We start from the raw sequence: 16,726 nt of genomic DNA on the forward strand, positions 1-16,726 counted from the left end.
GGGCTTGGCTGGGTATTTCAAAAAGAAACTAGGGCAGAGCTTAAAGTCTTTTTTAATGATTACCATAGAAGGATCTAGTGATGTGTCGTACAATTTAGAGTGAAAAATAAATTTTAGGCAAATGTAAAATTTAAATACAACTTTTTTTTTAATCCTTCTCAAGTTAGCACTTCATATTTGTGAAACCCTGGTTTATAATGACCTAGTGTGAATGACCTGTCACGGAACAATAGGGAAAGATGGATTAAGCAATTTAAGTAGTAATAATAGTTTCTACGTCTGCTTCAAGGTCCAGCTCAAATGTCACCACCTTAAAGAATCTGTTCTTGATCCCATCAGAATTAATTCCTTCAACAGTCGTTTATTGAGTGCCAGAGCCCCGTAGATACAAAAGTAGATCAGACCCAGTTCCTGCCCAGAGCTCAGAAATAATTACACAATAGTTTTTGATAAATGCTCTAACAGAGGTATCCATAAAGGGTTAGTGAAATCTATACTCTTCCTGGACCAGTTGGAGAAAATACAGAGGAGGCGATATTTGAGCTGCATCTTGCAGGATGAGTAGGAGCTCACAAAACAGAAGATAAAAGGTCATTCCAGGTAGGGAGACACTGAATGAGAGGGTACAAAGGATGGTAAGATATCAGTTTTAGAAAGACAACTAAGGATAGACATCAGAGGTATAGGGATAAGTTAGAAGACTAACAACAATTCAAGCAAATGATGACATGATTATAGGCATGAGGTGGGAGGGGGAAGGATTTTAACAAAATTTGGGAGATAAATTTAGCAGAATTTGATGCTTCCTTGGAGGGAAAGAAAGAACATGGAGGAGTTGGGGATGACTCTCAAAGGCTTGGCAAAATGAGTGGGCAGTGAGACCATTAACTAAAATAGGAAATACCATACAGAAGATAAGAAGTTTTCTTTGACGCTCTTAGAGCTGGCAACGAGACCTCTTTCTTGGGTCTTAAACAATTTCCTTTTCTAGGCCAGAAATCACCCCTTCCTCTGAATTCCATAGCATAAGGTATACCTTTTCCACATCAGATTATTTAAATCTGCTGTATCTATAAGTATTTACAAGTTTGTCCCTACCTTAAACCATGAAGAAAAAGTACTAGGTTTTGTTCTCTGCGTATTGTCCTTATATCAGAGCCTTAACATACAAAAAGCCTCAGCCAAAGTTTGCATTCTTGAAAAGGGAGCTCCGTCAGATACTAGAAAACTGTCGGTTAACGTTTAGCAAAACAATGGCCAAAACTTGTGAGTTATTGACTTATATAAAATACCTAAAGCATTTGGTCTACAGCACCTGCTTTTAGATCCTTTTGCGCTTATCTTATCTTTTTTTATTTTTTAAGTAGGCTCCACGCTCAGCGGGGAGCCCAATGCCGGGCTTGAACTGACGACCCTAAGATCAAGACCTGAACTGCGCTAAGGGTCGGATGCTCAATCAACTAAGCCACGGAGGCAACCCTATCTTATCTTACTTTTAAACAACCCTGCAAGGTAGTTGTACTCCTATTTTACAGATAGAGCAACAGAAGGTCAGAGTGTCTGAGTAACTTTCCTGGAGGCACAAGGTTTGCTAGTTGCTGAACCGGGATTTGGGCCGACTGGTTTCTTCACCAGAGTTAAGCTGCTCTGTTCTAACTCTCAGTTGGGCTTAAAAGTAGATCTTTGGCTCCTGAGGGGGTAGCACTCTCTGGTTCGGCGGGAACTGCGAGAGGGCCCTCACCCCCATCAACTCATTGAGTCTAAAGCGCCCCCCTCCCAGCAAAGTGCCCATGCGGGCACATCCACTGCAGACGGCAGAGCTGAGAGGGGGCCCAAGGGCCCGGAGGGTGAGCTCCCTGCCTGGGGACCCAGCATTTTGCGGTATTCACTCCACGAAAGCGCATGGGATCACTTGACCCTTCGCTCAAGTGAAGCGCTGGCCAGGCTCGAACCCCGAAGCCCCGAGTGGGCGCGTGCGGCCGGGGCCTCCCAGCCTGGCCCCGGCGGGGGTGGGTGGCGGGGTGGGCCGGGGGGAGCCATAAGTTCTCACAAATACGGGGCACTGGAAAACGGTGGTGCAGTTACTGCCCTTGGGACACTGAAACTCGTCCCGTACCTTCCTCCGCAGTCCCGTGCGGTGGGCCGGCCCCGCCCGGCAGCCCCGGTTCCGCCGACCGGAGACCGAGGTCGGGGCGGGGAGAAGCCCTGCCCACTGGCTGCGGCGGGAACCGGCCCCACGAGGGTGCGACCGAGCGGGCCAGGCGTTTACCTCAGACCGCGCCGCTGCCCCCCGGAGGCCGCGCCCAGGGCTCCCTCACCGCCTCTCCGGGTTCTCGGTCCCGCCCGACACCTCCGGCCAGGAACCGGAGGGCGAGGGAGAGTGAGAGAGTAACAGAACGCTTCTGGGGACTGGCGCGAGAGCCTCCAAAGGCCGCAAGTAGGGAGCAACAGCAGCAGCTCCGGGCGTGCGGCCGAGGCGCGAGGGCTCAGGGCGCTCCCGCCCGTGGAAAGGGGCGTGTCCTGGCGCGTGCGGAAGGAGGCGCGAAGGGCAAGGGGCGGTCCCCCCAGCGAAGCCCTGGAAGGCGCGAGGAGGGGGCGTGCCTCACGTGAGCCTTCCAGGGGCCGAAGGTGCGCGGGTAGAGTGGAGAGCGCGTGCGCGGACCTGGTTGTTGGCTCCTCCTTCTCCTCTTTCTGGGGGCAAAGGGTAGGCAGTATTAGCCTGGACATCAGCCCCTCCTCCGCGCTTGCAGACTCCGGCCATGGCGGGGCCTGAATGGGAGTCGCTGGAGCAATGTTTGGAGAAGCATCTGCCACCCGCAGACTTGAGGGAGGTGAAACGCATTCTCTATGGCAAGGAAACCAGGTCTGGGGCCCAGAGGCTCGGGTGGGGAGATCTTGGGGCCAGCGAGTGTGGGTCTGGGGAACCAGGGAGAGTGCTTCAGGATCTGAAGGGTTCCGAGGAGGCGATGAAGATCGGAGTTGGTGAGCAGAGGCCTTCGGAGATCTAGATGTGACGGCTCTGGGCCTCAGGGGTTCTCCAGCCCCCGAGTGACCTTTACAAGCCAGTTCTCCCTTTCTGGCCCAGAACTCGGAAGGGGAAAAGGCCACCCAGCTCTCTTTACCTACTTCCAGTGACCAGCTTCCTCCCCAGAGGCAGGCCCATGCTCTGGGGGTCTGTCTGGGTCAGTGCCTCCAGCCAGAGCCCCTAGCAAGTCACCTGACTGTCCAGGCCCAGCCCTTACTTCTTGCAGTGACTGGTTCTCTGGCAGATCCTGGAGGTAGAGGCTGGCTGAATCTGGTTGGAGTAGGAACCTTTTCCTGTGGCAAGGCCCAGGAGTTGGTTAAGTGCAACTGTTTTTCCACTCGCAGCGAGTCGTGTGCATCACTAGGACTTTCTGAGGCTAGTGCACTGCTGGACACTGGGTATACAAAGCTGGAAGACACTTCCACTCTTGGTTCTCTTCAATCCACTTTTCTCCAAGCAACCCAAAGATGTAAATCATTATCTTGTTGCTCCTTTGCCTAAAACTCTGTGAAGGAGGGGCACCTGGGTGGCTCAGTCCGTTAAGCGTCTGCCTTTGGCTCAGGTCATGATCCTGGGGTCCTGGGATCCAGCCCCTGGTTGGGCTTCCTGCTCAGCGGGGAGCCTGCTTCTCTCCCTCCCTTGGACTCCCCCCCCCCCCCCCGCCCTTGTGTGTGCATGCTCTCTCTCTCTCAATAATGGATGGAGTCTTTTAAAAAAAAAATAAAAAACTCTGAAGGATTCCCATGGCTCTTAGAATGAAATCCAAACTCTGACCCCATGCAGCTCCTGACTTAATCTTCTTTCCACTTCCTTGCCCATTGGCGGGCTCCCCACCCCCAAGTCAGACTGTGCACTTCCTGACCTCATGGCAGTGACCTTGAGGCAGGAAACTGATAAACCTGAAACTCAAGGGTGTTGATTGGGTCAGTGGTTCCCAGCCACGCTGGCTGCGGTGGGAGTTACTGCAGGGAGGCCAGATCTCAGATCTAAGAGAACATAAAGTGAACTTCACCATCCGCTAGTGAACAGAGCTAGTGGATGGTAAAGGTAGAACAACTGCCTTTGGGGGTAGGAGTGGTACAGAACTCTGCTGAAAAGGGCTCTTCATACCCCAAGAGGGATACCCAGAACCGGATGACCTTCAAGGTCCCTCCAGTGAAATCATGCTGACCTACTACTTTCCACCACACCTGTCAAGAGGGAAGCCTCTTAGAGTTGAAGGTGTTGAAGGTGTCTTAAAGCAAGGGTCTCAGGATGGGAATAGGTTTGTTTTGTTTTGTTTTTGAGGATGAGGTGGGCATATTCTTCTGGGAACAGAAATGGGGAGAGTCTGTGGTGTCAGAGAGAGGTAAAGCACAAGAGCCTTAGGAAAAGAGAAATGTCTCTCATGTAAGTGACTGGCTGAGGCACATTCTAGAGACTGGGATAAGGACTACCTTGCAAGAGGGACCTCATGTGAGCATTTGGATCTCTCCAGAGTGGGGAGGAATTATAATGGGTGGTAAAATGAGAGCCAACATCCATTAGCCAGTGATAACTGGGCCTCCTTGAAGAGCTTGGCTTATAGTAACTATTCATGAAAGGTTCTCTTCCACTCTGCACTGAAGCCTTTCAGGCTTTACCTCTAGGGTATTATCCTTTGTACGTGCTCAGTCCTTGCAATTGGATGGGATTTGGCTATGCACAGGATTGTGAACTGAAGATGGAAAATCATTAGTCATTTAAAAACCTTCTCCCACTTAAACCCCTGCTCACTGCTTATAGCCTGACGTGAAGCTATAAGGAGTGAAGGCCTGGTGGAGCCTCTGTGAAGGCCTGGTGGAGCCCGAGTCCTCAGCCCCTCCCTCAGGACTCCTGACTGCATTCCACACAAGACCACCTTCTCTCCCGATTAATTGCTGTGCCCAGCACAAAGACGATGCTTAGTAAGTGTATGTCAAGTGAATGAGCTAAATGGGCTTTTGCCTAGGCCAGGCAGATGAAATCCTCAAAGAGCATGGACTCTCGATTTTAAGACAGCCAGAACCAAGAAGCATTTATTCATTCAACAAACATTTAGTGCATGTTTATTTTTGTCCTGGGCACTAGGAGTACATGCTTCCCCCGCTGGAGGGGCTTTCCGCCTTTTGATGGTCGCCATGCATGGTGAGAGAAGGATGCAAGGAGACCTGGAGAGAGTGTACATGAACAGAGGTGGAGGTGAAGGAGATGGAGAAGTTGGTTTGGAGACAGGAAGGGCTCAGTACTCCGGGTCAGGGCCCAGACACCAGGGAGCATGCTCATTCAGGGACTGCATGTGTAGAATGCTTTGGGGAGGAGGCAAAAGTAGGCACGGTAGGCCCAGGGACTCTGTACACCATGCTAAGGGAGCGGAACCTGTCCTAATGGTGGTGGGAGTCTTTTAAAGAATTTGAGAAGAGCAGGTGAAAGATGAGGAGGCCTAAAGTAACAGAGCGCCTGGGAGCCAAGAAGAGGAAGGGTTCCAGAGGTCTTGGGAGGTCAGCAAGCGGTGCAGATAGCCAACACAGCAGAGGAGGCAGATCAGGTGGCTGGTTCATTCATCTAATGAGGAGCAGCTTTGGGGAAGTCTGATGAGTTGAATTGAGGATGCTGTTCAGTTTCCTAGGGCTGCTGGAACAAATTACCACACACTGGTGGCTTAAACCAAAAGCAATTTATTCTCACAGTCCTGAAGACCAGACGTACAAAATCAGGGTGTCAGCAGGGCCACGCTTCTCCAGAGGCTCTGGGGGAGAATCCTTCCTTGCCTTCTCTAGTTTCTGGTGGCTTCTGGCCTCCCTTAGCATGTGGCAGCATCACCCCAATCTCTGCCTCTGTCTTTACATGGCCTTCTCTTCCCCTGACTCTCCCCTGGGCATCTCTTACAGAATACTGGTCACTAGATTTAGGGCTTGCCTGGATAATCTGGGATGATCTTATCTTGAGATCTTTAATTACATCTGCAAATGTCCTTTTTCCAAATAAGGTCTCGTTCACAGGTTCTGGGTATTAGGATGTGGATGCATCTTTTGGGGAGCTTCAGTTCAACCCACTACAGGAATTGTGCAGAGGTGGTCCTCACTGGGGGAGGCTGGGCTTGGGACTGTCCTCATTGCAGGCAGAAGAGTGTGTACAGAGTGGGACAGGCCCAAGGAGGGATTCAGGAGAACCTGCTGTTAAAAAAAAAAAATCAGAGGAAGTGGAGACTTTGCATGGTACGCCAGAGGTGAGCAAGTAGGGATCAGGGGCCCCAGGGCAAGTATCAAGGACACCAAGCGTGATAGGGACAGAGTGTCAAATGGTATAGGGAGGTCTAGAAGGATTAAGACAGGAGTGTGAGTGTCTCTCCCATGGCTAAAGCCAACCAGAAGGCTGGTGGCAATTCAGAGTGGGGGAGTGGGCCCCAGGGAATAGGGGGCTAAGGAAGGTGTGGGAGGTGAAGGTTTTGGGGAAGCTCCCTCTGAAGGGGAGGTGAGGAGAGCAAGTGAGGTAACAAGAGGAACCTGTGGAGAGTGTTTCCTTTTTTCTCTGTTATTTATTTTTTTAATGGGAAAGATTCAAATAGCTTGCTTTTTTTTTTTTTTTTTGAGAGAGAGAGAGCATGAGCAGGGGGAGGGGCAGAGGGAGAGGGAGAAGCTACTTCCCACTGAGTGCGGAGCCTGAGGTGGGGCTCAGTCCCAGGATGCTGAGATCATGACCGGAGCTGAAGTCAGGAGCTTAACCAACTGAGCCACCCAGGTGCCCCTCAAATAGCTTTAACGGTGGATGTGGTAGGTCTGTAGGAGACAGGGAGAAATGTCCAGTTTATACATATTGTTAAGTAAGAAAGGCAGGTGGAGGAGCAGAATATACAGAAGGACACCAATGTAGTTTACACACTTACAGGAAAATGTTGGAAAAATACCTACAACATTATTAAGAGGGGTTGTCTCCGAGATTCCGTACTGGAGCTGAGGGGCGGGATGGAGAGGGGAACTCAGTTTTCATTTGATATCCTTTCCACTGTTTGATTTTTTTCTCCCAACGAGCGTGTGTTTCTTTTGTAGCAAAGCTCTAGTTTAATTATTTAAAACGCTGATGGTAAAGAGCTATTAGAGAGGAAAGAGGAAGTTCTAGAAGCTAGAGGTTGCAGAGGAGGCAGGAGCTGGGCTCCCTCAGACGAGGTCTGCCTTGACCCTGGTGGGGGAGGTGGGACCAGGAGGGTATGTTGGAGCCAGAGCAGGAAATGATGGGCTCGCCTCCTTGACATTAGAGGTGAAGCCATGTGGGGCCTTAATATCAGGATAAGGGGCTGAAGGGCAGAAGGCCGACTATAGGGACCAAGGGAGGGTTTCCGGCAGCATGGAGCCCTTCTGAGGTTGTGGTTCATCTACTGGTCTCTGCCTCAACCCCCCTGCTGGGCCATAGCCAGTCTATATCCCACCACATCCCTATGCCTGGCCTGTGCCATCTCAAGCCTAGGAGAATGAGTGTCTGCAGGGAACTGGGTGTAGGAGGGATGGAGGCAGCACTCAACATAGTGACAAGGCAGGGAGCCTGCACATCATCACAGAGTAACGGGGCTCATGGTGATGGAAAGATGGGGAGAGCCAACAGCTATGGGCATCGGATGGGGAAAGACGGCCAGAGGCTGAGGGGCATCTTGTCATCCAGGTGACGGCTACAGGTGGGCTTGCAAAGGTGAGACCAGATCTCTTCCATCTGCTCTCTTCCTGGGATGAGACCCAGATGGAGGACAGGCCTGCCAAGAGGTCTCCCAAAGGACGGTCCTGCTGCCCTGCCCGAGGGCCTGAGGGCAAACAGACACGCAGAGCCCTTCTCCTTTTTCTCCTGTCCTCCATGGTGACTTGTCGTGGGGCTGAGGGCTGTGGCAGGGGAGCCCTCTGCTTGAGGGCAGGAGGACTGTGTCTGAGGCAATCACGGCAAGGGGAGGTGCGGTGTGGGCAATGCTGCTATTTCTAACCTGCTAAAGTGAACAGAACCCTGACTAGTTGAAAAGCAAGCTGATTGTCAGGGGTGGAACCCAACTTGGAGCTGTCAGGGCCGTCACATGGAAACTGCCTGGCAGGGGGCGGCGACAGGGGGCTTGGGCTGACAGGGCTGTGATTTTGAAAGAAATGTCTTTAAGAAAGTGATTTAAAGTAGGAGAGAAATATTATTATTAGATAATGGCTGTCAGGTTATTTTTTGATGTGTTCTCTGAGTATTTCATAACCATCTCGCCCCTAGATGGTAAGGCCTTCCTGGCCAGAGGCCATGTCCCGTGCACCTGCTGTTTTCGCCTCAGTGCGCAGCATCCAACCAGCGTCAGGAGGTGTTTGCCGTTTGGCCGGTGGTCACTTAGGTGGAAGGTGTTATAATTAATCCATTTGCGTTTGTTAATAAACTACAAACCAGGATGAGCGCCTGCACCTTTGGTCTGGACGCCTGGGTCCCACCAGGCGCCGCCCCCAGCACCGGGCATAGGACTGCCCCTGGTGGGAGCGGCAGCAGGACAGGGGGATGGGGCTCACCGGAGACCTGTAACCTTTAGTGGCGAATGGTCACAGGACCCCCCCCTCATGCTATCAGTCCCAGCTCCTCCACCCAGCCATCTCCTAAGCCCTGTCCTCAGCAGTTGCTCTCAGCAGAGCCCTCTGATTCTAGTCCACAGACATTTTTGGAAATCCATTGCCTCTCTTCTGCGCAGACTGCTGAGACTTTAATCTCCACCCTGAGGTCAGCAGCTCTAAAACATCAGCCTCTTGACCAGTCACCCTACAGCCCCCCTCCCTGCTCCCGGGCTTTGCCAGGCCTGACCCTGGCACCTCCCTGGTGAAGCCCATACTCAGTGTAGTGTCCATTCTCCACCAGGCAGGGCCCCCCCCTCCTCCCAGCCCCCACTCCAGCTTCCCATGAGTGGGCCCTGGCACTGGGTTGCTCTGTGTGCCTCCTTGCCAGATGCCCCTGCCTCCTCTCTCCCTGACGGGTGACTACAGGGGGTTTGGAGGGGAATTTTCAACTCAGCAGACCTCATGCAAATCGTTTCCCATCTTTCCTGCCCATTTAGGAAGCTTGATCTGCCCAGCAGGGCTTTTGAAGCCGCCTCCGAAGGGGACTTTGAACTGCAGGGGTATGCCTTTGAGGCCGCAGAGGAGCAGCTGAGACCTCCTCGGACCGTGCGTGTGGGACTTGTTCAGAACAGAACTCCCCTGCCTGCAGATGCCCCTGTGGCAAAACAGGTGCAGCCTCTTTTGACCATAAATACATAAACGGAGCAGTTGGCCCACTCTGTGTTTTGAACACGTCCCCAGTCCCCAGGTGGCCACTCACTGCAGATCCATAGGCACCATGAGTGGTCATCTAGATGCTTCTGCCCTGGCCAACCCCCTTCCCTGTAGCCCCCATCTCTGGCTCTTCTTTCTTGTCTGGCTCCTGCCTTCTCCTTGCCTTCTCGCTCCTCAGTGTTTTCCCACCTTCCCCTCTACGTCCTCTCCTGCGATTGATCTGAAGTTCCATTTCTCAGTGGGGAGGGTGCCCTTTGTCTGGCTCAAGCTCTCTCTGGAACTCTGCCTCTCACCCAGTCTTTTGCCAGAAGGGTACCTGCTAGCACACGCCGGTCAGGACCTGTCTGTCCGTCCGTGATCCTGAGGGTGGGGACTCACCAAACCCAGATGTCTGTCAGCTGATGGTGCCTCAGGGTGGTGGGAATATGATACGCATTTCCTTATGACCTTACAGTTAATATAAATGTGACAGCATTCTTGTATGTCCCTAAAGAAATATGTTGTCACGGACACAGGCGATTTGTTGTCTACACTTCTTCACAGCATTCCTCCAGCTGCTCAAACTTTTAAGGCTTTCTCTGCAGAGGTTTCCTGGGAATACAGCATGCCTCAGAACTCCTAGGGATTATCGAGAAAAGGTCAATTGGATTCCAGGTCAGGTTCTGCATCATCTTTCTCTTTGGTCCTGCTTTTGTTGGATTAAAAGATTTCTGGTTCTCAGGTCACTTTTTGTCTCTGGATTAATTGACTGTGAGTATGTTTCCTCAACCATCCCAGATTGTCAGGGGCAGGGACACTGTTCTCACCCCCACGGCACCTAGGAGCACACTCCGCACACTGTCAGCACCTAGCAAACACCCATGGAGCCTTGGTGTGCAGTCTTGAAGGGGAGAGACAGCATCGTGAAGAGCTGTTGCTCTCCGGGTTTTCAGCCTGGTTCTTCGGGTCTTTCTCTGAACAGACGGTTCCAAACATCTCCTGGGGGCCAGGCATTGTGCTGAGGACACCAAGAAGATGAAGACAACTTTCCTCCTGCCCCTAAGGAGCGCGTGGGGTAATGGGAGTGACAGACAGTGGGGAACACAACAGCACAATGGCAACAGCGCCACCATAGGGACCTACCAGGGCGTGCTGAGGCACCTCTTGATGCTCAGCCTTTTGCTGGGAGAGTCACTCCTCTGTGGGTGACGCATGACAGGAATAACACATCCAGGGAAGATTGGGTGGAGTGGGGAAGTACATTCCCGAAGGAGAACACACCTGGAAAATGGGATCCATTCATTCAATGATAAGATACACACAGGAAAATGGAAGTGGCAGGACAAGTCATACCGGAAGCCTTGAGTACAGAATGGTAGAAAGTGGACTCTGTCCTGAGGCAAAAGGAGCAGTTAGCCCAGGGGATGGCCAAAGTGTGCACTGGGTGTGGGCCCCTCTTGCAGTAAATAGCAGATAAGCTTATACGCTCCTCTGAGCAACCCTTTGGGGCAGACGGTGTTCTCCCTATTCTCCAGGTGAAGAAACTGAGGCTCTGAAAGGCGGCATCAAGTGTGTGGGACCCTAGAGCCTCTGCACCTCCACCTTTTATTCATTTGTTTATTTAGAGCTTGTGGGGGAGGGGCAGTGGGCAGAGGGAGAGAATCTCAGGCCGACTCCACTGAGTGCGGAGCCCGACGCGGGGCTGGATCCTACAACTCTGAAATCATGACCAGAGCCAAAACCAAGAGTCAGAAGCTCAACTGACTGAGCCACCCCGGGCACCCCATGCACCTCCACCTTTTACTGCAGTTTTTGGGCTTGATGCGAGTAGGCTATATCAGAATATCCCCACCTTCCTCATCCTCTTGCCGCTGCCTAGGTGGGGGCGTGTTCCTCGTCCTTGTGGATGAGTTCGGAAAATAGTCTCAACCAACAGGAGAGAATGGGTTCTAATCCTTGCTTTTTGAATTGCCAGGTCACTGCCCTTCACAGACGCATAGAATCCATTGTAGAGGTGGCCGCTGTGTGCGGAGTGAACATCATCTGTTTCCAGGAAGCATGGAGTAAGTCTCTCCTGGGGCGCTTCCTCTGCTGCCTTCAGATAATAGTGTATTATCTCCATGTCACCAAGAGGACTACTTGACTTTTTAAAAAAATCTCTTCTTCTCTCATGTATAGAAAGATTCTTTTGTCAACAACACCAGAGAGCCAGGAATCCTGGCCTCCACACACCGCAGTCTGTTGTCTGGTCCTGCCAGTTCTTCCTCCCAAACGGTCCTGAACCCATTCAGTTGCTCCTACCCACCTTCTCACCACCACTGCCCTGGCCCAAGGTGCCACCAGCTTAAACCTGCCTTCTGTATTTGCTTCCAGCTGGTCTCCCTGCACTCTCCACTTTGGCCCCTTCTAACTGGCTCTTCGTGCCTTCTAGGAAAGATCTTTACAAAACTCAACTCTGTACTGCTTAGTCTGTTCCTTCCGCCTCCTCTGCGGCCTCATCACGGCTGGGCTCTGCCCTGACCTTCCAGATCCTTCACTCCCCTACGACACCCTCTCCCTCCTCCCAGGCCACTGCAGCAGCCGCTCCCTCTGGCCTGGCCTTCATCCCCCTTGCCCTCCCCTCCCCCCTCCTTGCCTTTTAGACCCTGTCCAGCCTTCACATAGAAGCTCAGAGCCCACCTCCCTATCTCAAGGTACGTCCCTATAACCTACCCCTGATACCATATACCTTTATTTTCTTTTTATCAAAGTTCTACATGCTTGTGGTTGGGAGTCAAATGGTCTACAAGGTCTGTTACCAAAAACTAGCTGTCTTCCTCCCCAGAGGCAACCACTTTCTACTCTTGGCTGGTTCTCTGGGAATCTACCTTTGTGTTGCTGCTTCCTGATTGTTCAGTTTCATACCATCTGTTACCTTCCCACTGTGGAAGAAGACAGCATTAGTCCCTTGCCTCCTCTGCTCACTCTGTTCACACATACCTTTCTTATCTTCCATCCGTTCTCTGCCAAGCCATTTTGTAGACTTAGATTTCTTTTCCTGAATCACTTTCTGTTTTCCTCAGAATTTGCTTTGTTTTCTGTACACCTACCCCAAATTCTACCCCAAACTTATTTTACCCCAGCTTCCTAAATCCTCTTGGGAGGTTTAGGCACGTAAAGCTGTCTGTTGGTTCCATCTCCTTTTTCTTCAATTGTAAGTTTTCATTTTAATTCGTTAGTTAACATACAGTGGTATGCTCATTTCAGGTGTACAATATAGTGATTCAGCAGTTCCGTGTATCACCGGGTGCTCATCACAAGTGCTCTTCTTAATCCCCATCAACTATTTCCCCCATACCCCCTACCTGGTTTCATCTCCTTAAAGGAGTATGTCCCCAGAGCCTTCTGACTGCTCTAGTCTGAATTAGTTGCCTCCTCTGCTGGCTGCACGGCTGTCATCCTGGGATTTCCCGTCACCATCATGCTGGGGAGTTCCTTTAGCTTGCTCTTGGGTGTCTTGTATCCCACATCTCCCTCTTTCTTGCTTTTCTCCCTCTTTTTGGTTGAGTAGTTTTCTGAGAAAGAACGCATAGGAGGTAACCTTTTTGAGCCTTGCATATCTGACAATATGTTCCTCCTACAACGATCTCGATAGTTTGGTTGGGTATTGAATTCTAGGTTAGAAATAATTTTCCTTTGGAAGTTTGAGCACATTGCTCCCTTGTCTCCTGGCTTTGAGTGTTGTTGACTCATCTAAAGCCCTTTTGACTGATGAGTTTCTTTTTCTCTAGAAGGTTGTAGAATTTTCTCTAATGCTTTGAAGTTTCATAATGATATGCCATTGTGCGTACCTATTTTATTTTTGTCATGAAGTCATCAAATATTTATTAAGCCTCTACTATATGCTGGGTGCCACCATAGGTCCTTGAGATACAGCAGCAAGCCAAAAAGAGAGACACCTCTGCCCTTAGGGTGCTTCTTGTGGGGAGTGGGGAGACAGTACATAATGTGTGTGTATCTATTTTAATCCATTATTCCAGGAACTCATTGGGTTCCTCTGCTAGAAATCTGGGTCCTTCAGATCTACTGTTCATTAGTGATTTTCTCCCCTCTTTTTTCTTTCCTCTCTTTCTGATATTCCTACTATTAGGATGTTAGAACCCTGGGCTAGATCCCTAATTTTCTTAAGTATTTCCTCCGATTTTTCATCTTTGTCTTTTTGCTCAGTTTTCTGGTAGATTTTATCTTGATTTGCCATTCAGTCTTTTGTTTCCGCGGTCATATTTTGAATTTACAAAGAGTTCTTTTGGTCTGTAAGTTCCTGTTTTATGACATCCTGTTCTTATTTTATAATCACAGTACTTTTCTCTTGTCTCTGAGAATGTTAGGTAGCATTTTTTTTCTCCTTGCACATTTCCTACTTACTCCAAATTGGTCTTTTCTCCCCAGCTGCTTATATTTTAAGAATTGGGGGTTAAAAAGCTGATTGCAAACTCTCTGAGTTTGTGGGAAGAGCTCCTTCCCACTGAGTTTCATGAGAGGATGACTTGGTTTAGCTGTTTGTTAGCTATTCCTTCATAGTAGTGTCTTTGGGTCATTCTTTTCAGGCTGGTCAGAGTTCCCAGAGAAGATTCTTCTTACCTCCTGCCAAGAAGAGAAGGAGGATAGGGGTCGGGTGTGCCAATGTTTACTGAATCCTTCTGTTTTTGACACTCTACTCGTCTTCATCTGTCCTGGCTTCCCCAAGGCCAGAGACCTTCTGTTTAAGCACCTCCAGAGAATGAGACTCGAGCCTTCTGCTGGGCTGGGAGGGACTCATGCCAGCCTTGTGCAGTGGAGGAGGGATCTGGGCTTCTGACTGCTTCTTAAGCAGACTTTTGACCAATTTCTGTTTGTCACCCCTCCCTGCTTCCCCACCTTCAGAGCCCCATGGTACCTCTGACTCCTCAACTTTCCAAGGGTGTATGGTGGAGAACGGTATATGGCTTCCTCTACTGCTGGAAGCCTGAATTTCCTGGGTCGATCACAATATCTACCCTCATCCCTTGGCTCTCCAGCCGCCCGTGTTCTGTTGCTCTTGTCCTTTTCTCAGTGCTTCATCCTCATGGGTTTGTACCTTTACATAAAAATCCCTTTAGTGTCATTTGGTGTGGGTACAGAAAAGAGCAAAGGCTTGCATCCAGTCTGCCATCTGTACCCAGAAGTTCATCTCGTTTTCTGTGTTCCCAGTTACTTATATTTTCACTCATTTGGGCAACACTTGTGATGTGTCTGCCTCTTCCATTAGACCATAAACTCCATGAGGTCATTGCGTGGTGTTAGTTTATTTTTCCCATTCTAATTATCACCCCTATTTTTTTAACATTAAAAATATTTAACTGTGATAACATAATATTCATCACTTTAACCATTGGTAAGTGTATAATTCAGTGACGTTAAATGCATTCACAAAGTTGTGTAACCGTTACCACTATCTATACCCAAAACTTTTTCAACATCTCCAACAAAAACTCTGTACTCATTTAATAATACCCCTCCATCCTGCACCTCTGATAACCTCTGTTCAACTTTCTATCTCTCTGAATTTGATTACTCTAGGGACCTCATGTAAGTGGAATCATATAGTATTTGTCCTTTTGTGACTGGCTTATTTCACTTTGGAACAATGTTTTCGAGGTCCATCCATGTTGTGGCATGTGTCAGAATGCCTTTCCTTTTTATGGCTGCATAATATTCCACCGTAGAGACCACAGTTTATCCATTCCCACACCCCTGTTTTATCTTTAAAAAAAAATTATTTCTTTGTTAGAGCACGAAAGCGCAAGTTGCGGGGAGAGGGTGGTGGGAGAGGAAGAGAGAGAATCTCAAGCAAACTCCCCGCTGAGCAGGGAGCCCGACATAGGGTGAGATCCCACGACCCTGAGATCATGACCTGAGCCGAAATCAAGAGCCGGACGCCTGACTGACTGAGGCACTCAGGCTCAGCTTTATCTTTAATGAACAATCCCTGCTACATGACAGACAATATGTTTACGGGATGGTTTCACCAACTTCTTCCTTTTCTTGGATCTGGAAAACTCCCAGTCATCCATCAAGGTCTAGCACAGACATGCCCTTCTTTGGGGGACCCTGGGAACTCCCCTGCATAGAACTGAGCCTCTGTGGAATCGTGCAGCCACACGAGGTTATAATTCACTTCCCCCCATCTAGGCTGGCAGCTCCTGAGGGCAGGGCCAGGTCTAAATTAATTAATTAATTAATTAGTTTATTTATTTATTTATTTTTAAAGATTTTATTTATTTATTTGACAGAGAGATAGAGAGCACAAGTAGGCAGAGCGGCAGGCAGAGGGAGAGGGAGAAGCAGACTCCCCGCAGAGCAGGGAGCCCGATGCGGGGCTCGATCCCAGGACCCCGAGATCATGACCCGAGCCAAAAGCAGACGCTTAACCAACCGAGCCACCCAGGCGCCCCCAGGTCTAAATTTAGAGCCTGACTCATAGAGTGTTGATTCAATAAATAAGGAAACCTCTTCCCCTCTAATCTGAAAGCTGTGGAGTTGGAGTTTGCAGCCAGGCTCCCGCCAACCTCCATTCCCCATTCCTCTTTGGAAAGTTTGTTTACAGAGGTTGTGTAAACAGGAAAAGAAGCCATTAAAATGGAAATGGAGAAATTTGGAGAGCTTAGCAACCTGAAATGAAGTCAGAAAGGTAGGTTTTATTCTCTTGGGGTATTTGAGTCTCTCCTAATGTGCTGAAAGCTGAGAATAAATGGTCATTAAGGATCTTTTTTGTCATTAACAGCTTTTTTGTTGGCTTCCTTAAAATAGTCTCTCCCTCTTTCCTGAAGGCAGGCCTTCAGCCTGAGTCTTGAGCCTGAGGCCAAGGCCCCTGGGGCTGTTACTGGCAGAGCCTGGGTGGCCAAGGTGGTGGTCGTGCCATTGGTAGCCTCTTCACACTGGCCATATCTTAGGACCAGCAATCCTACGACTGAAAGGAATTGGAAGACTGATGCTTCTTTTCTCTTTCTTCTCTGTGAAATGAGGAGAGTCTTCCCTACTTCACAAGGATATGGGGACCAGCTGCCTATTACTGGGCCCATGGCCCACGTTTGGGAAAGGTTGACTACAATTAGTAACCCCAGACAGGCCACCCGCCACATGCCATGACCACATAAGGCACTTGCCATGCGCATCACGCTGCTTCCTGAATACCCTCCCTTCAGGTTAGTCAGTTCAGAGCGACGTGAGCCATAGCAAGCATCTGGAAACTTCCATTAGGCTAAGCTCCCTGAAAGAAAATGGACTGGGGTTATTGGAAGGAGGAAGGTCTAAGGAGTATACAGAATTGGTCCAAAGAATTCAGTCATCCAAAGCAAGAAGAAAAAGACAAACAGCCTGTTAGGAAACGGGCAGAGAGTTAGGAACAAGACTGCCTAGAGGATGAACCCAGAAAGGCCAGTGACCATGTGGGAAGGTG

General features: G+C 49.9%; 1 protein-coding gene across 3 annotated transcripts in view; it reads left to right on the forward strand.

Annotated features, from left to right (window-relative positions):
* The first annotated feature begins 2,715 nt into the window (after positions 1–2,715).
* UPB1 (beta-ureidopropionase 1) overlaps positions 2,716–16,726 on the forward strand; it is a 28,851-nt gene continuing 14,840 nt past the window's right edge. Inside the window, exons 1-3 of one of the 3 annotated variants that reach the window (XM_027576468.1) lie at positions 2,716–2,863; positions 9,075–9,246; positions 11,246–11,333. In XM_027576468.1, coding sequence (XP_027432269.1) covers positions 2,760–2,863; positions 9,075–9,246; positions 11,246–11,333 — 364 coding nt within the window. In that variant the 5' untranslated portion in view covers positions 2,716–2,759. The remainder of the gene's footprint in view (positions 2,864–9,074; positions 9,247–11,245; positions 11,334–16,726) is intronic. The other 2 variants (XM_027576469.1, XM_027576470.1) reach the window with 2 other exon arrangements.

The sequence above is a fragment of the Zalophus californianus genome, chromosome 14 (assembly GCF_009762305.2).
Source record: "Zalophus californianus isolate mZalCal1 chromosome 14, mZalCal1.pri.v2, whole genome shotgun sequence".
NCBI classification, from domain to species: domain Eukaryota; kingdom Metazoa; phylum Chordata; class Mammalia; order Carnivora; family Otariidae; genus Zalophus; species Zalophus californianus.